The 19,935-nt window shown below is 40.3% G+C and overlaps 1 protein-coding gene across 3 annotated transcripts in view; it reads right to left on the bottom strand.

Moving 5' to 3' along the window:
* The window catches only part of LOC140212063 (A disintegrin and metalloproteinase with thrombospondin motifs 14), a 236,392-nt gene that overhangs the window by 145,739 nt on the left and 70,718 nt on the right, over positions 1–19,935 (bottom strand). For all 3 annotated transcript variants that reach the window (XR_011889636.1, XM_072282531.1, XM_072282530.1), the window contains exon 4: positions 3,340–3,536. Coding sequence is in view for 2 of the 3 variants with exons in the window: in XM_072282531.1 (XP_072138632.1) it covers positions 3,340–3,536 (197 nt within the window). In the remaining variant the exon portion in view is untranslated. The remainder of the gene's footprint in view (positions 1–3,339; positions 3,537–19,935) is intronic.

The raw sequence follows: 19,935 nt of genomic DNA, 5'->3' as shown, positions 1-19,935 counted from the left end.
ACACTCCTCAAGTACCTCATCTGTTCCTACTTGCCTACAGCTGCTGTGCATCTCCTTCTTTTTCTTAATCGGGGCCTAAAAATCTCTTGAAAACTAGAGTTCCCTAAAACTATTATCCCTACCTTTTTATTCAACAGGAACATACAAACCCTGCACTTCAAAATTTCACTTTTGAAGGTCTCCCACTTACCAAGTACACTTTTGCCAGATAACTATCTGTCCAAATCTTCACTTGGCAGATTATTTCTGATACCATCAAAATAGACTTTTCCCCAATTTAGGATCTCAACCCGAGGACCAGATCTATCTTTTCCCAAATTTACTTTGAAACTAATGGCATTATGTTCACTAGATGCAAATGTTCCCCGACACACACTTCAGTCACCTGCCCTGTCTCATTCCAATAGTATGCACTCTCTGTAATTGGGACTTCTAGGCACTGATTAAGGAAACTTTCCTGACGACATCTGACAAACATTTTCCCATCCAACACTTTTTTCCATATGGGAGTCCCAGTGAATATGTGCAAAGTTAAAATCACCTACTATCACAGCCTTTTGTTTTATGCAACAGACTGCAGTCTCTACAAATTTGCTCCTCTAAATCCTGTGGACTGTTGGCTGCTCTATAATATAATCCCATTAACATGGTCATACCTTTCTTATTTCTAAGTTCTATCCATAAAAACACACTAGACGAGTTCTCCAATCTGCCCTGACTAAGCATTGCCATGACCTTTTTCCTGACTAGTAATGCCATCCCCCCCTCCTTTTAATCCCTCCTGTTCTATCATGTCTAAAACAACGCAACTCTGGAACATTAAGCTGCTAGTCCTGCTCCTCATGCAACCAAGTCTCACTAATATCTGTCTGTCTAGGTACCATATCCGATGTGGACGTTGATGACCATGGTTTTCCATATAGTCATCCTTCGTTCTTTGGTTGACTTCCATTTCCTTGATGTGTAGCCACTCGGCTAGGCTTTTGATGTACATAAGCCGAAGTCTTCTTCTAGGTTTGCTCCCCTCGATCTTTCCAGAGAGTATGAATTTTTCTAGTTCATCTTTCCGTATGATGTATCCTAGGAATCTGAGTTGTATTTCTTATTGTTGGTACGAGTGATCTAACTGCTTGGGCTCTTCTGAGAACTTCTTCATTTGATGTGTGTGTGGTCCATGATATCTTCAACTAATGACTACAACTTCATAATTCCATGTGCTAGACTATGCCCGAAGCTCATCTGCCTTTCCGATTATACTTCTTGCTTTGAAGTATATGCAGCTCAGAACATTAGTCCCACCATGCTCAACCTTTTGATTCCTGACTTTGTATGTAAGCTTGACAACATCCTTCTCCATAACTACTCCAACATCTGTTCTGGAGCTCTGGTTCCCACCTTCTGTAACTCTAGTTTAAACCTCCCCCGTGCAGCACTGGCAAATCTTCCCATTAGGATATTAGTTCTCTAGTTCAGGTGCAAGCCGTTCCTTCTGTACAGGACCCAACTTTCCAGGAAGAGAGCCCAATGATACCAAAATCCAAAGCTCTTCCTCTTGCAGCAGCTTCTTAGCCATGTGTTAAACTGTATGATCTTTCTATTTCTGGCCTCACTAGCACATGGCATGGGAAGCAATGCTGAGATCACAACCCTGGAGACCCTGTCCTTTAACTTACCACCTAACTCCATGAGTCACCTTGCATGACCTCGTCACCCATCCTACTCATGTCAATGGTATTGATGTGGACCACATCTAGTTGCTTACCATCCCATTTAAGAATGCTGTGCAACTGATCTGATATGTCCTTGACCCTGGCACCTTAGAGGCAACAAACCATCCAGGAATCTCGTTATAATCCACAGAACCTCCTTCCTGTTCCCCTAATGAACGAATCCCCTATCACTGCAGCTTGCCTCTTCGCCTCTCTTCCCTTCTGAGCCACAGACCAGACTCAGTGGCAGAGACTTGACCATTGTGGCTTTTCTTGTTAGGTCACCCCCACCCCAACAGTATCCAAAGCAGTATACCTGTTGCTGAGGGGAATGACCACAGGGGTACTCTGTATTGGCTCTCCTTTCCCCTTCCTGACGGTCACCCAGTTACCTGTGTCCTGCACCTTGGGTGTTACTATCTGCCTGTATGCCATGTCTATCAATCCTTCAGCCTCCCAAATGATCTGGAGTTTATCCTGTTCCAGCTCCAACTCCTTAACAAGGTCTGTTAGAAGCTACAGCTGGATGCACTTCCTGCAGGTGTGGTCATCAGGGACACTGGAGGTCTCCCTGCCTCCCCACATCCTGCAAGAGGAGCACTCCAGTATCCTGTCTGGTATCCCCACTGCTCTAAATGTGCAATAAGAAAGAAAGAAAGAATAAATAACCAAAAAAAATCTACCTATGGCCTACGCTCCTTATCAAAGCCTTGATGAGCCAAAGCCTCAACTACCCACTCCAACTCTGGCCCACTCACACGAAGGCCTCTCCTTAAACCAAACTTCTTTTTATTGGTACTTGCCAAATGCCGAATTATGCATAATCCATTGTCTTCTCGGGAACCGTAGCATGCAAAATGTGCTGACAGCCCTCACTCATTTCTTTTAAACTCTCTCGCTCCCTCTACACAATCCAGTGTCTTCTCGGGACTGTGGCACGCAAAAGGAAACTAGACAGGCATATCAAAAATAGTACTTTCACAATTCCACAGCGTTCAGCACATTATAGCATTATTCTTTGTAAAACTATTTTAGACCCATACTTGGAGAAGCTCGTTCACATAATCCAAAGTACACCACTACCTAGGAAGTCTTAGCTCAGCCCAGTACTAACTCTGCTGCTTGCTCTGCACAGGGCAATTAAAAGGGGCTTTTATGAGCAGATCCCAGCCTGGCATTGAAAAAAAACAGATATGCCCCCTTTAATATATTTACTTGTATCTTTACATCTCCCCTTTGCCCATCATATCCACTTCCCTGTCATACCGCCAAACATAAAGCCTTCATCTAATAATCCTTGGCACCCAACGAACGCAGCCCCAGATTCACCCAACTTATTGGCATCTGATTCCTATCCCAATCCTCCTTCCATTCTATTTTTCTTCTTGAACACCCCTGGTCATTTTCTACTGGAACACCCACAGAATAATCAGTTTTAATCTGTATAAACTGCGCTGGCAGAAGTGTGAAGGAGTTTCCCTATTCAAGTACAAAATTTGATTCAGTGAGAATACAGAAAATGATAAACATATTATATATACTAACTACACCAAATTACAGGTGATGTGAACTTTAACTTTTATTAATGAACAAGAATTAAATATAATAAATGGTATATAAGATCACTTACAATATTCATTAGTGTCAGGACATAATTCTGAACATGCTGTTTTCCATGGAAGCGGACAACAGAATCATCTACTGCCAACAGAACTTCAATGTTGTAGTCATCTTTCTTTGCATGTCTTCTTTTTCGAGCTGGATGACTTAGATTCTCCTCAATGATGTCTAAAGAGTTTGCAAGTTCACCAATACCAAATTTCAAGGCTTTGGAAAAATAAATTTAGCAAGACAGAAGAAAAACAAATCAACATTGTTTTCGTAATATACTGTCATATTTTAATATTAAAATACATCTTTTTAGCAGTTTCAAAAAATTCAAATACAAAATATTACCCAGTTTAATCATTCTCAGTAACATAAAGCATAGCTAACAACAACTAATATAAAATTAACTGAATGATTTGCATTTTGAATTTCAAATGCAGTTATTGTACATTTAAATTGAAATTTACACGTTCATTATTTATACTTTACATGTCCTTTCCTCTAAAGTTATAAAAATCAAATTTCAATCATGAATTGAATGATGTTACTTAGGATACTAATATCTAATAATGGCTGTTATAAACAACAATACATATTCCTATCATCAATTAATTACTCTTGCTCAAGTAATTAAGTGTCATAATGAACTACGCAAGTAAAATACCAGAAGCAGTTTTGATCATAAACATAACTAACATATAGGTACATAAAACAAGTTCATAAGTTTTAAGAATGCATGAATGAATATTTAGATAAATAGGATATCTACATTCAGAAATATCTTAAATGCTTTTTTGTGCCATGGATCAATTCACATGAAAAAAATAGATGCAACAAATGTAAAGAAAAGTGTTGGAAATATTAAGCAAGCCAAGTAGAACCTGTGAAGAGATCATTTTTAGGTTGTTCAGTATGTGCTTGGTTTCCAAAGTAGAGGAGATTCATAACTACACATTAAGCTGAAAACATTTCAGTTAATAAGCAGTCCAGAAATTCTATACCAAATTCCTAGTATTCTTTCCAATTCCATAAATCAATCTTTATTTGTGCGTTTTCAAGACTTCTGTTATCTTCTACTATACAACACCTTGCTTCATTTAGAATCTCTTGACTCCCACTCCCATCACTAACCTACCCACCACTCATTCATACATTATTCTTCATATTTTAACCTAATTATCACTTGACAGACAATACCTGATCAACATTTTCAGCTTTAATAATAAATTGTTTCACATTCATTGTTCACTGCCTCACCACTTCAGAAAAATATTGCAAGGAATTTGAACTTCTGAAGTTAAGACTAGATTAAACTTACCTTTACTAACATTACAAATAGATTTTGTTTTCTTATTTACACTGGACTCTCTAAGTTGCTTGCTAAATGATGCTATCTCAAAGTTCAAATTTCAAAGTAAGTTTATTATCAAGGTATGTACTGTATATGTTACCATATACTACCCTGAGATTTATTTTGAAGCATTCAAAGTAGAACATATAAGTACAATAATCAATTGAAAATTACCAAAGACTGACAATCAACATACAAAAGAAGTCAAACTGTGCATGTACAAATAAATAATACCAAGAACAAAATAGTTGAAAGGGAGTCCATAGGTTGTGGAATGGGTTTCGGAGGAGGACACCTTTACCTCAAGAATGGTACAGGTGGAAAGTATGATATTTGAAAGATCACCATCGTAACATGAAGAGTCATGTGTTCAAAATATAACAAATAAAACTTGCTGCATATGCAGGTGCAATCATATGGAAAGCACACCATTTTTTCTTTCTGGGGAAACTCCAACAAACTTCAACTGTGGAAAGTATTCTGACCAGTTGCATCATGGTCCGGTATGGCAATTTGAAAGCCCATGGAAGTATGAAGTTATAGAGAGTAATGGATTCAGCCCAATAAATCATGGGCACATCCTATACTGATAGTATTTGCAGGATACCCTCAAAAAGTCAACCCTGGCCAGAATCAACCCACACGAAGTTGTGGGTCCCTATACCAGGTCAGGTTCTAAGAGACTGTACGGCCCAGCTAACCAAGCTGTTGATGGATATATTCAACATTTCTTTGGAACAGTCCACTGTCCCCTTGGTTTTCAAGGTAGTAACCATCATTCCAGTGCCAAAGAAGGTGACAGTAATCTGCCTAAATGACTATCGTCTGGTGGCATTAACATCAACCATTATGAAATACTTGAGTGGCTGGTCATGGAGCACATTAAAGCATTACTCCTGGCTACATTGGACACTCTCCAGTTCGTATCGCCCTAATCGATTCACGGACGATGCAATGGCCTCGTCCCTCCACTCTGTCCTGTCCCACCTGGAAAATAGGGTCTCATATACCAAACTGCTATTTATAGACATCAGTTTGGCATTTAACACCAACACATCACAGAAACCGGTGGGGAAATAGTCCTTGCTGGGTCTCAACACCTCACCCTGCAGCTGGATATTGGACTTCTTAGCAGAAAGGCCACAGTCAGTTCGTGAAGACAGCACTGTCTCTAGTCCCATTACGCTGTGCATTGGTACTCCCCAGGGCTGTGGGCTCAGCCTGCTGCTGTTTACACTGCTGAAGCATGACCGTGCCACACGATTCAGCTCAACAGTGGTTTGCCTAATCAACAACGAAAATGAGGCAGAGTATAGAGAAGAGGTGGAGTGGCTGGTGGATTGTTGTGAGAAGAACAACCTGAATCTAAACATGGAGAAAACCAAGGAAATCAATGTGGACGTTAGGAAGATGCAGATAAACCAACCCCCCTCTATGAATACATGGCTCCTCTGTCGAGAGAGTTAAGTGCACCAAGTTCCTCACCTGGTCCCTTAACAGTACTTCACTGAACAAGAAGCACAGCAGCCCCCTCACATCCTAAGGAGACTGAGGCAAGCAAGGCTACCCCCTCCCATCTTAAATGCACTTTACAGGAACACCACTGAAAGTGTCCTGACAAGTTGCATCCCCATCTGGTAGGGGAGCAGCTGTGCCTCAGACCAGAAGTCCCCACAAAGGACTGTGAGAATGGCTGAGAGGATCATACAGGTCTCCCTACCATCCATCAGGCACATCTACTGGGAGTGCTGCGGATGCAGGGCCCTTAGTAGTATTATTAAGGATCCCATCCATCCATCCAGCATCCTGTTTGACTTCTACCATCAGGCAGGAGACTCCAATGCATCAAAGCACGAATGGTCAGGATTGGAAACAGCTTCTTCCCTCAGGCCATTAGGCTTCTGAATTCCCTGCCTCATCGCATTCAAAGTGTCACTGGTTAATCTGTTATGTATTTTAAAATACTTAATTTGTGCACTTTCGTTTGTTATTTATGTGCAATTGATTTGTAGATTTCATTCTTACTTTCATACGCTAATGTGTGTTATGTGTATTACTGTGCTTTACACTCTGGTTGGAGAAATGCTGCCTTGTTTGACAGTATAAATGTATCTATTTAAATGACAATAAACTTGACTTGACATCAGTCATCAAAGATCCTCACTGTCTGGACCAGGCCACCTTTTCACAGCTACAATCAAGCAGGAGATACAAACCCCTTAACTCCCACAGCACCACTTCCCTTCAACCATTTGATTCTTCAATCAAGCAGCAAAACCCTTATCAGTACAGTTTAGCAATACTGTGGCCACCTTGCACTAAAATGGACTTTTTTCTTTTTGTTCTAGTGTTTTCTTGTAAAAGTTGGTATAATAAGTTTAATTCATGCGTCCTTGTGTATGCTGCTTACACCATGCAATGTGATGCTGCTGCAAGTATATTTTCCACGTACTCGTGCATACGACAGTAAACTTGACTTTGTATGAAAGAGACAGTTCACCTTACTGCAGTGTATTTGTGGAACTACTGTTTGTGCAAATTCTTTCAAATTATCTAGTCTCAAGGGACAAACATTTGAAATGATTATGAGTTGGCTAATTAAATGCAAGCAAATAATGCATCAAATACGCAACCAGCTAAATATGAACAAATCAAAAGTCATCAAAATGGAAAATAAGAATTTGCAATGATCAAGAAAATTAATCAGAAGTTCCAATTTATCTTCAAAACTGCAGTTCAGGGCTATAGTGTATCCTGTAACTGAGTATTTAGAATAAAAGGTAAACATCCACAAATTATAACTACTCAATGGAAATTGTTGCTTATCTCCAGATCTAAAGCAGAATAGTAAGAACATATACACAATATAACAAAGGTATATAAAAAAACAAAAATGAATATTTTGCAAGTGAAAGGGAGGCAGAAAGAGATTGCATTTCAATCTGCACAAAGGGATGTACAACGTTCCAGCTGAAGAGTGAATAGCGTCAAACAAGGTAAAGACATTTTAACTATGCTGAGAAAAGCATATGTGTAAAACTTCAAATAGGTATTAGATTTGGGCAATGTTTTAAAATCTACATTTCTGAAATAAATGTATTAAGTATTGTAAAAATGGTTCTGCAATATTTTGCTTGTATTTAATTAGCCAACTCATAATCATTGCAAATGTTTGTCCCTTGAGACTAGATAATTTGAAAGAATTTGGCACAAACAGTAGTTTCACAAATACACTGCAGTAAGGTGAACTGTCTCTTTCATACATAACAGAACATCCTTACACATTCTCATAATTTAGTACAAAAGAAAAGGTTGGGGAAAAAGAGACTGAATGTTACCTGCTCTATTAAAGTAATTGGTTAATGGTCTTCGTAGGTATGATAACTGAGGTTTGCATCCATCACTATCAGTAAGGTACCTCACATCTTTATCTCAAATCCTTTAGTCAATTTCTTGCCTTAATGTTGATTTTAGGACCTATGTAGATAAATGACCACATCGATCTATGTGGTCCAAGTGTGTATGCATCATTATTTGGATCAATCAAAAAAACTTCAATGCTTGAAAACATTTGGATCAGACAAAAACTTTGCTACCACCATGGGAAGAATCATCAGAAATGATAAAGTAGCATTAAGGGCACCAAAGCCATTTAAGAACAAAGGGGGCACTGCAAGTTGGAGAGAAATAAGGAAGCACCAGAGACTGTATCATCAGCAAAATTCATGAGGATAACATAACCATGACAGAGAAAGTTCAACGGCTGAAAGGGTAAATGGAGCAAGAGAGATTCGGAGTGGTGATAAGGTAGCTAAAAATAAATGGGAGGTAATGAAGTATTAAAATGCTACTTTGTTGAAGAAAAAGGCCTCAACTAATAGCTGACTTAGTAATGGAAAAGTTGTAATGCCAAAAATAATTTAACTTTGACAAAGACTGCAGCACCAAACATTTCCAGTTTCTATGAACCTGCACAGCAAATGCAGAAACAAAACTTTCAAATCTTTAACAACAGTTCACTGCTCGCAAAACATCTTCCAAATGGTACTGAAAGAATCAGAAACGATCCGGTGTAGGCTATAATTCTGCTTTGATAACCTTGTTATCTAAATTATAGGAAAACAACTTATCAGCAGTATGTACAACAAGCTGCTCAATTGATCCTTCAACACTAAAAAAAAATGTTGCAGTGCAGGAGACAGTATTTTTGCACGATGTGATGGCTGAGTTCGTGATTTACAAAAAATCATCAAGAATGGCTTCACCTCTTAGGGGAATTACACAAAGATTTATTTGATTAATAAAGTTTTTGAGTTTGAAATGGAAAAACTGAATGGTGTTTAGACAGCTGGCACAGTGTCAATGACAATATAACATAATGGAAGCACTTCAAATAAATTGATGCAGAATAAGGAAATATGATTTATCATGCAACAGAGATACAGTCTGTGACTCGCTGTCAGGGAATCAAACAAATTTCCATGGAAAAAGTCTCCCTGGAAAAAGAGTAACTGACTTGTGTTCTGTCTTTCCTTACTGTATTAACAGCTCATCTTCAAGGAAAGAAACTATTTCCTTTACTTTTTCAATTGAAATAAATTTTCTCAGGCTAACCTAACTGTAATTCAGAACTATTCCAACATAGCTTTTCACTTTTCTTTCTGCCAGTAGATCTTTACTAATCACGATCCTGGATTCTGTTGTGAAGATGTAGGTAAGAAGTGATTCTAAGTAATTTCCAGAATTTCAGAGCCCAGAAAGACGAAATCTTTCATTGACTTATTTTCAGTTGACCTAGAATAAATAGAATTGAGTACTGACTTGAACTTTTCACCCTTCACAGCACTGACCTCCTTGGCAGAAAAATCTCTTGTGCTCTATATCTATAACTCGAAATAGCAAGCTATGAGGTAGCGCAAACATTCCCCCTTTTCTTTCTCCCTAGGCCTCCTGTCCCATGATCCTCTCATATCTCTTTTGTTAATCAACTGTTCAGCTCTCGGCTCCATCCCTCCCCCTCCTGTCTTCTCCTATCATTTCCGATCTCCCCCTCCCACTTTCAAATCTTCTACTAGTTCTTCTTTCAGTTAGTCCTGACGAAGGGTCTCGGTCCAAAACGTCGACTGTACCTCTTCCTAGAGATGCTGCCTGGTCTGCTGCGTTCACCAGCAACTTTTATGTGTGAAGCTATGAGGTAGTCTTTTTTCTTAATGCTCTTTTATCTAAGCTTGCCTTTTCTCTATTGAGTCTGAAAAAAAAAAGCACAACTCCATATTGAAAATAGCCTGTAGATCTCTTAAAAACATGCTACAACATCTAAGCGGTCTACCAGAGCAAAAAAATACTGCAAAAGAATCTTGAAAAGGCTACATTTCACTTTCTGAGAAAGATGCATTTTTTCTACTTGATGAAGTGTAAAACCATTATCATCTACTCTCCAATCTTTTGAAAATTCTTATGGTTTAATATTTGGCTCAGCATATGGTGTTTGAAATTTCCACCCTCTGGGGCCCAGTTCACTGGGTCCCTATATTCCCTGTCCACCCACCAGGGCTTAGGTTCCTTTGCTCCTGTCCAACATACTGGGTTCTTGTTTTTTGTCTTCTGCAGCACCAATCAGGGTTCAGGTTGAGGTGCTTCCCAACCACCTACTTGCTCAGGCCCCATTTCTGTATTTTCTAAACAATTGTCGAGGTCCAGGTTCCCATTCTTCTTTGACATGAATCATCAAAGATTCTCTGGTTCTGTTTCTTGACTTCCGTTCAAACTTAACAAACTTACTGGCCACCTGGACAATACAAACACCTATGTCAGAATGCAGTTCGTTGACTATAGCTCAGCACTTAACACCATCATTCCCACAATCCTGACTGAGAAGTTACAGAACCTAAGCCTCTGTAACTCCTTCTGCAATTGAATTCTCAACTTCCTAACTGGAAGACCACAATCTGTGAGGATTGATGATAATACCTCCTCGTCGCTGACAATCAACACTGGTGCGCAAGGGTGCGTGCTTAGCCCACTGCTCTACTCTCACTATACCCATGACTGTGTAGCTAAGCATAGCTCAAGTTCCATCTATAAATTTGCTGATGACACAACCATTGTTGGTAGAATCTCAGATGGTGACAAGAGGGCGAACAGGAGTGAGATACGCCGATTAGTGGAGTGTGTTGCAGCAATAACCTTGCACTCAACGTCAGTAAGACAAAAGAGCTGATTGTGGACTTCCGGAAGGGTAAGACGAAGGAACAAATATCAATCCTTATAGAGGGATCAGAAGTGGAAAGAGTGAGCAGTTTCAAGTTCCTGTGTGTCAAGATCTCTGAGGACCTAACCTGGTCCCAACATATTGATACAGTGGCATGCAAAAGTTTGGGCACCCCGGTCAAAATTTCTGTTACTGTGAATAGCTAAGCAAGTAAAAGTTGAACTGATTTCCAAAAGGTATAAAGATTACACATTTCTTCAATATTTTAAGAAAACTTTTTTATTTCCATTTTTTACAGTTTCAAAATAATGAAAAAGGAAAAGGGCCCGAAGCAAAAGTTTGGGCGCCCTGCATGGCAGTACTAAGTAACACCCCCCCCCCCCCCTTAGCAAGTATCACAGCTTGTAAACACTTTCTGTAGCTAGCTAAGAGTCTTTCAATTCTTGTTTGGGGGATTTTCGCCCATTCTTCCTTGCAAAAGGCTTCTCATTCTGTGAGATTCTTGAGCCGTCTTGCATGCACTGCTCTTTTGAGGTCTACCACAGATTCTCGATGATGTTTAGGTCAGGGTACTGTGAAAGCCATGGTAAAACCTTAAGCTTGCACCTCTTGAGGTAGTCCATTGTGGATTTTGAGGTTCATTACCATGTTGTAGAAGCCATCCTCTTTTCATCTTCGGCTTTTTTACAGACGGTGCGATGTTTGCTTCCAGAATTTGCTGGTATTTAATTGAATTCATTCTTCCCTCTACCAATAAATGTTCCCGTGCCACTGGCTACAACAAAAGCCCAAAGCATGATCGATCCACCCACATGCTTAACAGTTGGAGAGGGGTTCTTTTCGTGAAATCCTGCATCCTTTTTCCTCCAAACATACCTTTGCTCATTGCAGCCAAAAAGTTCTATTCAAAAGGTTCAAAGGAGCACCTAAACAAGCCTGATGCATTTTGGAAACAAGTCCTGTGGACTAATGAAGTTAAAATTGAAACTTCTTGGCCGCAATGAGCAAAGGTATGTTTGGAGAAAAAAGGGTGCAGAATTTCATGAAAAGAACCACTCTCAAACTGTTAAGCACGGGGGTGGATCAATCATGCTTTGGGCTTGTGTTGTAGCCAGTGGCACGGGGAACATTTACTGGTCAAGGGAAGAATGGATTCAATTAAACACCAGCAAATTCTGGAAGTAAGCATCACACCATCTGTAAAAAAGCTGAAGATTAAAAGAGGATGGCTTCTATAACAGGATAATGAACCTAAACACACCTCAAAATCCACAATGGACTACCTCAAGAGGCAAATGCTGAAGGTTTTGCCATGGCCCTCACAGCTCCGACCTAAACATCATCGAGAATCTGTGGATAGACCTCAAAAGAGCAGTGCATGCAAGATGGCCCAAGAATCTCACAGAACTAGAAGCCTTTTGCAAGGAAGAATGGGCGAAAATCCCCCAAACAAGAATTGAAAGACTCTTGGCTGGTACAGAAAGCATTTAAAAGCTGTGTTACTTGCCAAAGGGATTGTTACCAAGTACTGCCTTGCAGGGTGCCCAAACTTTTGCTTCGGACCCTTTTGCTTTTTTGTTATTTTGAAACTGTAAAAGATGGAAATAAAAAAGTTTTCTTGCTTAAAATATTAAAGAAATGTGTCATCTTTAATTTTATGCCTTTTGAAAATCAGTTCACCTTTTACTCTCTTAGCTATTCACAGTAACAGAAATTTTGACCAGGGGTGTCCAAACTTTTGCATGCCACTGTACAGTTGTAAAGAAGGCAAGACAGCAAGAAGGCAAGTTAGGAGTTTGAAGGGGATTGGTGTGACAACAAATACACTCAAAAACTTCTATAGATGTACCGTGGGGAGCATTCTGACAGGCTGCATCATTGTCTGGCATGGGTGTGGGCTGCTGCAGAAGGTTGTAAATTTAGTCGGCTGCATCTTGGGTACTAGCCTGCTAAGTACCCAGGACATCTTCAAGGAGCGGTGCCTCAGAAAGGCAGCGTCCATTATTAAGTACCCCCAGCACACAGGGCATGCCCTTTTCTCACTGTAACCATCAGGTAGGAGGTACAGAAGCCCGAAGGCACACACTCCAGTGATTCATAACAGCTTTTTCCCCTCTGCCATCCAATTCCTAAATGGACATTGAACCCCTGAACACTACCTCACTTTTTAAATATATATTATTTCTGCTTTTTGCATGGTTTTTAATCTATTCAATATATGTATACTGTAATTGATTTACTTATTTATCATTATTTTTTTTTCTTCTTCTTCTTCTGTTTGACTTGCTGCCATCCAGCAAAAGGTTCAGGACATTAAAAGCCAGAACAAATAGACTGAGGAACAGCTTCTCTCCCAGAGCTGTGGCCTCCATCCCACCACTCCCACAGAACAATGACTGAAACTGTGAGCACACACATGCACCCACAAGGACTCAAATACTTGCACTAACGGCACTTTGTGCATTACAGTGATATTCTGGTGCTGCTGCAACTTAATTTCTGCTACGTATCTATTTAATACTGCTTTTCTATTACTGTCTTGTTTTTATCTACCGCTTTATTTAATTGCCTGAGAGGAAGCCAGAGTTTCACTGTACCTCTCTATAATGATAATAAAGATCATTCAATTCTATTCAATTATGTATTGCATTTAACAGCTGCTGCTAAGCTAACAATTTTCCCGACACATAATAAACCTGATTTTGATTCTGAAATGTTATGTGTAACCTATTTTTTTTAAAGTGTGTTGATACATTGATAAAATATCAACCAATAATCTTGTATATCAGCTGCTCAAGTATTATCAAAGTTCTGAGCATACCAGATTAATAAAATTTTATTGTAGTACAGATATACTTACACTCAGTGACCACTTTATTAGGTACACCTGTACGTTGATGCAACTATCTAATCAGCTAATCATGTGGCAGCAACACAATGCATAACAGCATGCAGACATGGTCAAGAGGTTCAGTTGTCATTCAGACCAAATACCAACAGTCTCTTGAGTTTACAGAGAATATATATATGTATAGTGTGTGCATGTGTGTGTGTATGTATGTATGTGTGTGTGTATGTGTGCGCGTATGTGCGTGTGTGAGAACATGCATGTTGTTTGTTTATTTATTGAGATACAGCGTGGAGCAGGCCCTTCCCGCCCTTTGGGCCCCGCTGCCCAGGAATCCCCGATTTAATCCTAGTCTAATCATGGGACTATTTACAATGGCCAATTAATCTACCAACCAGTACGTCTTTGGACTGTAGGAGGACACCCAAGCCGTCACAGGGAGAACATACAAACTCCTTACAGACGGCGTCAAGAATTGACCCTCGGTCGCCTTTACTGTAAAGCGTTGTGCTAATCATAATGCTACCATGCCGGCCCTATATTTTTTTAAGATCAGGATTCTAATATCCTTGCATCAATTTTCATGCATCGTCTAGTATTTTACTATTAATATGTAGCTGCAACCTAAACTAGTATACATACATCAAAGAAAGCTCAACTACATGTCAAAACTGACAAATAAGTCATTGTCAAAGCATGGAAAATCTGAGACATCAATGAATTACATCAGTAGCTTAAGCACATTTGGCAGGCAGGCAGTTCAATCATTTTGCTAAGTATAAACTGGGCATAAATCAGTATCCTTATACAAGAGGTTCCAAACATCATTCATATCTAACTCAGTACTGCTTGAGAAGTAGGCTGACAGTTGAAATGCATCAGTTATTTAATACATTTATAAAACTGGTAGGAATTGATCTGTACTTCTGACAAGCATGTATTACAATATTGCCCCTGTTTCTACAAAAAAAAAGGCAACTTGATTGAGCTTCACTGCATTCCTTTTAAGCCCATGAGTATTTCAATGTTATTGCACAGAATATCACCGAGGAAATAGAATCCATGGAGAACAACCAGACAACCAGAAAAAAACTCTCAGCAATTTCACCATTGGACATCTTATAAGTAAAACACATATCTTAGGATCCAGAATGGTAGAGAACATGACACCATGAGAAATTATTGCTGTTTTCTCAATATCTCATCACTGCCCTTGATCCTCTGGAGATGGGTGTAAGTTCTTTTCTCTGGTATGCTCATGATAAGCAACTCAAATAATAATGCTGCATTTGAAAAAAGGTTAAGACATGTTGCTGGGCAACTGGTAGAGCAGACTGAACTTGACAATTAACATGAAACCACATAAATTCCACAAATAAGTCCTTCAAAGCCCCCAAGAGCAATTCAATACCCTTTAAAGTGCACTCTCCCTTATAACTAAATTTACAGTGCAGGAGGCCACCATTCAGCCCTTAACTCCATTACACCAAAAAACAGACTGCAGTTTCCAGCTTTTGGATTAAAATTTTCAAATGCTTTTCATGATCTCCTGTTAGGAAACGAGTTAGGACAAGTGACGGAAGTCTGTGTAGGGGAGCACTTTGGTTCCAGTGATCATAACACCATTAGTTTCAACTTGATCATGGATGAGGATAGATCTGGTCCTAGGGTTGAGGTTCTGAACTGGAAGAAGGCCAAATTTGAAGAAATGGGAAAGGATCTAAAAAGCGTGGATTGGGACAGGTTGTTCTCTGGCAAAGATGTGATCGGTAGGTGGGAAGCCTTCAAAAGAGAAATTTTGAGAGTGCAGAGTTTGTATGTTCCTGTCAGGATTACAGGCAAAGTGAATAGGAATAAGGAACCTTGGTTCTCAAGGGATATTACAACTCTGATAAAGAAGAAGAGGGAGTTGTATGACATGTATAGGAAACAGGGAGTAAATAAGGTGCTTGAGTAGTACAAGAAGTGCAAGAAAATACTTAAGAAACAAATCAGGAGGGCTAAAAGAGGACATAAGGTTGCCTTGGCAGTCAGAGTGGAGGATAATCCAAAGAGCTTTTACAGGTATATTAAGAGCAAAAGGATTGTAAGGGATAAAATTGGTCCTCTTGAAGATCAGAGTGGTCGACTATGTGCGGGACCAAAGGAAATGGGGGAGATCTTAAGTAGATTTTTTGCGTCTGTATTTACTAAGGAAACTGGCATGAAATCTATGGAATTAAGGGAAACAAGTAGTGGGATCATGGAAACTGTACAGATTGAAAAGGAGAAGGTGCTTGCTGTCTTGAGGAAAATTAAAGTGGATAAATCCCCAGGACCTGACAGGGTGTTCCCTCAGACCTTGAAGGAGACTAGTGTTGAAATTGCAGGGGCCCTGACAGAAATATTTAAAATGTCGCTGTCTACAGGTGAGGTGCCGGAGGACTGGAGAGTGGCTCATGTTGCTCCATTGTTTAAAAAAGAATCGAAAAGTAATCCGGGAAATTATAGGCCAGTAAGTTTAACATCGGTAGTAGGTAAGTTATTGGAGGGAGTACTAAGAGACAGAATCTACAAGCATTTGGATAGACAGGGACTTATTAGGGAGAGTCAACATGGCTTTGTGCGTGGTAGGTCATGTTTGACCAATCTATTGGAGTTTTTCGAGGAGGTTACCAGGAAAGTGGATGAAGGAAAGGCAGTGGATATTGTCTACATGGACTTCAGTAAGGCCTTTGACAAGGTCCCGCATGGGAGGTTAGTTAGGAAAATTCAGTTGCTAGGTATACATGGAGAGGTGGTAAATTGGATTAGACATTGGCTCAATGGAAGAAGCCAAAGAGTGGTAGTAGAGAATTGCTTCTCCGAGTGGAGGCCTGTGACTAGTGGTGTGCCACAGGGATCAGTGCTGGGTCCATTGTTATTTGTCATCTATATCAATGATCTGGATGATAATGTGGTAAATTGGATCAGCAAATTTGCTGATGATACAAAGACTGGAGGTGTAGAAGACAGTGAGGAAGGTTTTCAGAGGGACTTGGACCAGCTGGAAAAATGGGCTGAAAAATGGCAGATGGAGTTTAATACAGACAAGTGTGAGGTATTGTACGTTGGAAGGACAAACCAAGGTAGAACATACAGGGTTAATGGTAAGGCACTGAGGAGTGCAGTAGAACAGAGGGATCTGGGAATACAGATACAAAATTCCCTAAAAGTGGCATCACAGGTAGATAGGGTCGTAAAGAGAGCTTTTGGTACATTGGCCTTTATTAATCAAAGTATTGAGTATAAGAGCTGGAATGTTGTGATGAGGTTGTATAAGGCATTGGTGAGGCCGAATCTGGAGTATTGTGTTCAGTTCTGGTCACCAAATTACAGGAAGGATATAAATAAGGTTGAAAGAGTGCAGAGAAGGTTTACAAGGATGTTGCTGGGACTTGAGAAACTCAGTCACAGAGAAAGGTTGAATAGGTTAGTACTTTATTCCCTGGAGCGCAGAAGAATGAGGGGAGATTTGACAGAGGTATATAAAATTATGATGGGTATAGATAGAGTGAATGCAAGCAGGCTTTTTCCACTGAGGCAAGGGGAGAAAAAAAACAGAGGACATGGGTTAAGGGTGAGGGGGGGAAAGTTTAAAGGGAACATTGGGGGGGCTTCTTCACACAGAGAGTGGTGGGAGCATGGAATGAGCTGCCAGACAAGATGGTAAATGCGGTTCTTTTTTAACATTTAAGAATACATTGGACAGATACATGGATGGGAGGTGTATGGAGGGATATGGTCCGTGTGCAGGTCAGTGGGACTAGGCAGAAAATGGTTCGGCACAGCCAAGAAGGGCCAAAAGGCCTGTTTCTGTGCTGTAGTTTTTCTATGGTTTTTATGTACTTCTTAAATTTGATTACAATTTCAAGGTCATCTCTCCTGGTGAAGAGGAATTGTTCTTTAGCAGGAGAGATGTCCCAGCTGTTCAAACAACAAAATCTATAGACTGAGATCCTGGATCTGTTAAAACACTGGTAAAGAGGAGGTACTATAAGGTACTTAGACAATATTCCCAGATCTATTCAGCATCACTGTAGATATTGTATGTTCAATGAACACACCATGAAATATGACATGATTTAAAACAAACAGAATACAGTTTTTGGAGCCATGGACAAAGTAAAGTGGAACATTGAATACATTCATTAGTTAACGCAATTTAGTCTATTTTATCGGAGTTACTACTTACCTGCAGGACCACTGAAGGGCCTCTTGAAATAGCTAAGAATCTTCTACAATAGCAATTAAAATGAAGGAACACGAATGTGTAGAGGGGCAGCAAAAACTTAATCTGTAACTCCAAGGCAGAGTACAAAGTAAATGGCAGGATACTTGGTAGTGTGGAGGAGCAGAGGGATCTGGGGGCACATGTCCACAGATCCCTGAAAGTTGCCTCACTGGTAGATAGGGTAGTTAAGAAAGCTTATGGGGTGTTAGCTTTCATAAGTTGAGGGATAGAGTTTAAGAGTCGCAATGTAATGATGCAGCTCTATAAAACTCTGGTTAGGCCACACTTGGAGTTATGTGTCCAGTTCTGGTCGCCTCAATATAGGAAGGATGTGGAAGCATTGGAAAGGACACAGAGGAGATCTACCAGGATGCTGCCTGGTTTAGAGAGTATGCATTATGATCAGACATTAAGGGAGCTAGGGCTTTACTCTTTGGAGAGAAGGAGGATGAGAGGAGACATGATAGAGGTGTACAAGATAATAAGAGGAATGGATAGAGTGGATAGCCAGCGCCTCTTCCCCAGGGCACCACTGCTCAATACAAGAGGACATGGCTTTAAGGTAAGGGGTAGGAAGTTCAGGGAGGATATTAGAGGAAGGTCTTTTACTCAGAGAGTGGTTGGTGCGTGGAATGCACTGCCTGAGTCAGTGGTGGAGGCAGATACACTAGTGAAGTTTAAGAGACTACTAGACAGGTATATGGAGGAATTTAAGGTGGGGGGTTATATGGGAGGCAGGGTTTGAGGGTCAGCACAACATTGTGGGCCGAAGGGCCTGTAATGTGCTGTACTATTCTATGTTTTATGTTTAACATGTATTATGCATATGGAGCTGAGCGACAGGACATTTCCAACTGACGTTCCTTGAGTGATGTTTAGCGTATTCCTATCCCACCCTTAAAAGTTGACTCCGCTAGTTGTTACCTGGTCCCACACATCAAAGTCTCTTCGGCAAGTTTAGCCGGAAAGTTAATTTTTTCCATAAGCTGCTGAACTTATGCTTCCCTTGTACAATGTGCTTGAAGACAATACCCACTTGACCGGCCAGTGGATGTGACCAGGGCATCCGATGATATCAAACAAGCTCTTTCCAATGCAACCCCACTGGCACACCCCCTCCCCAACACACCTATAGCCATTACTCCTGATGCTTCAGACTACATGGTGGGTGCTGTGAATGAGCAGTTCATTGTAGGCATGTGGCAGCCACTCAAGTTCTTCACCCGGCAGCTCCGACCTCCTGAAAGGATGCACTGCACATTTGACTGTGAGCTTCTCAGTCTCTATCTGGCTGTCCATCATTTTCATTTTCTTCTAGAGGGGCGCCATTTCAGTGTTCAACTGGCCTACAGATCAGAGTTCACAACTGATGTATAACATAGCAAGGGGAAAAATAATGCTGTAGCTGATTGCCTTGCACTTCACACGTATCTGGGTTGAAGAAATCTGCCATTCTCAGCCTAGTTCTGCATCCTATTGATGTCCTGCTGTAATCTCTGACAATCCTCCAGACAATCCACAATGCACCCAACCTTTGTGTCATTAGCAAACTTAATAACCCAACCTTCTACTTCCTCATCCAGGTCATTTATAAAAATCACTTACTGAAATACATATACACTACATCCACTGCCCTATCTTCATCAATGTGTTTTGTTACATTCTCAAAGAATTCAATCAGGCTTGTAAGGCACAACCTGCTCTTGACAAAGCCGTGCTGACTATCCCTAATCAGGTTATGTCTGCTCCTATCCTTTTCCAGCGCTATGGTGAAGGAGAGAGAGTTGTGATCACTACCTCCAAAATGCTTTCCTATCAAGAGATCTGACACCTGACCAGGTTCATTTCCCAATACCAGATCAGGTACAGCCTCTCTTCTAGTTGATTTATCTATATATTGCGTCAGGAAATCTTCCTGAACACACCTAAGAAACTCCACTCCATCCAAACCCCTTG

This window comes from Mobula birostris, chromosome 18 (assembly GCF_030028105.1).
Source record: "Mobula birostris isolate sMobBir1 chromosome 18, sMobBir1.hap1, whole genome shotgun sequence".
NCBI classification, from domain to species: Eukaryota; Metazoa; Chordata; class Chondrichthyes; order Myliobatiformes; family Myliobatidae; genus Mobula; species Mobula birostris.
Note: the sequence above shows the minus strand (reverse complement) of the source record. Positions and strands in the feature narration are given on the sequence as shown.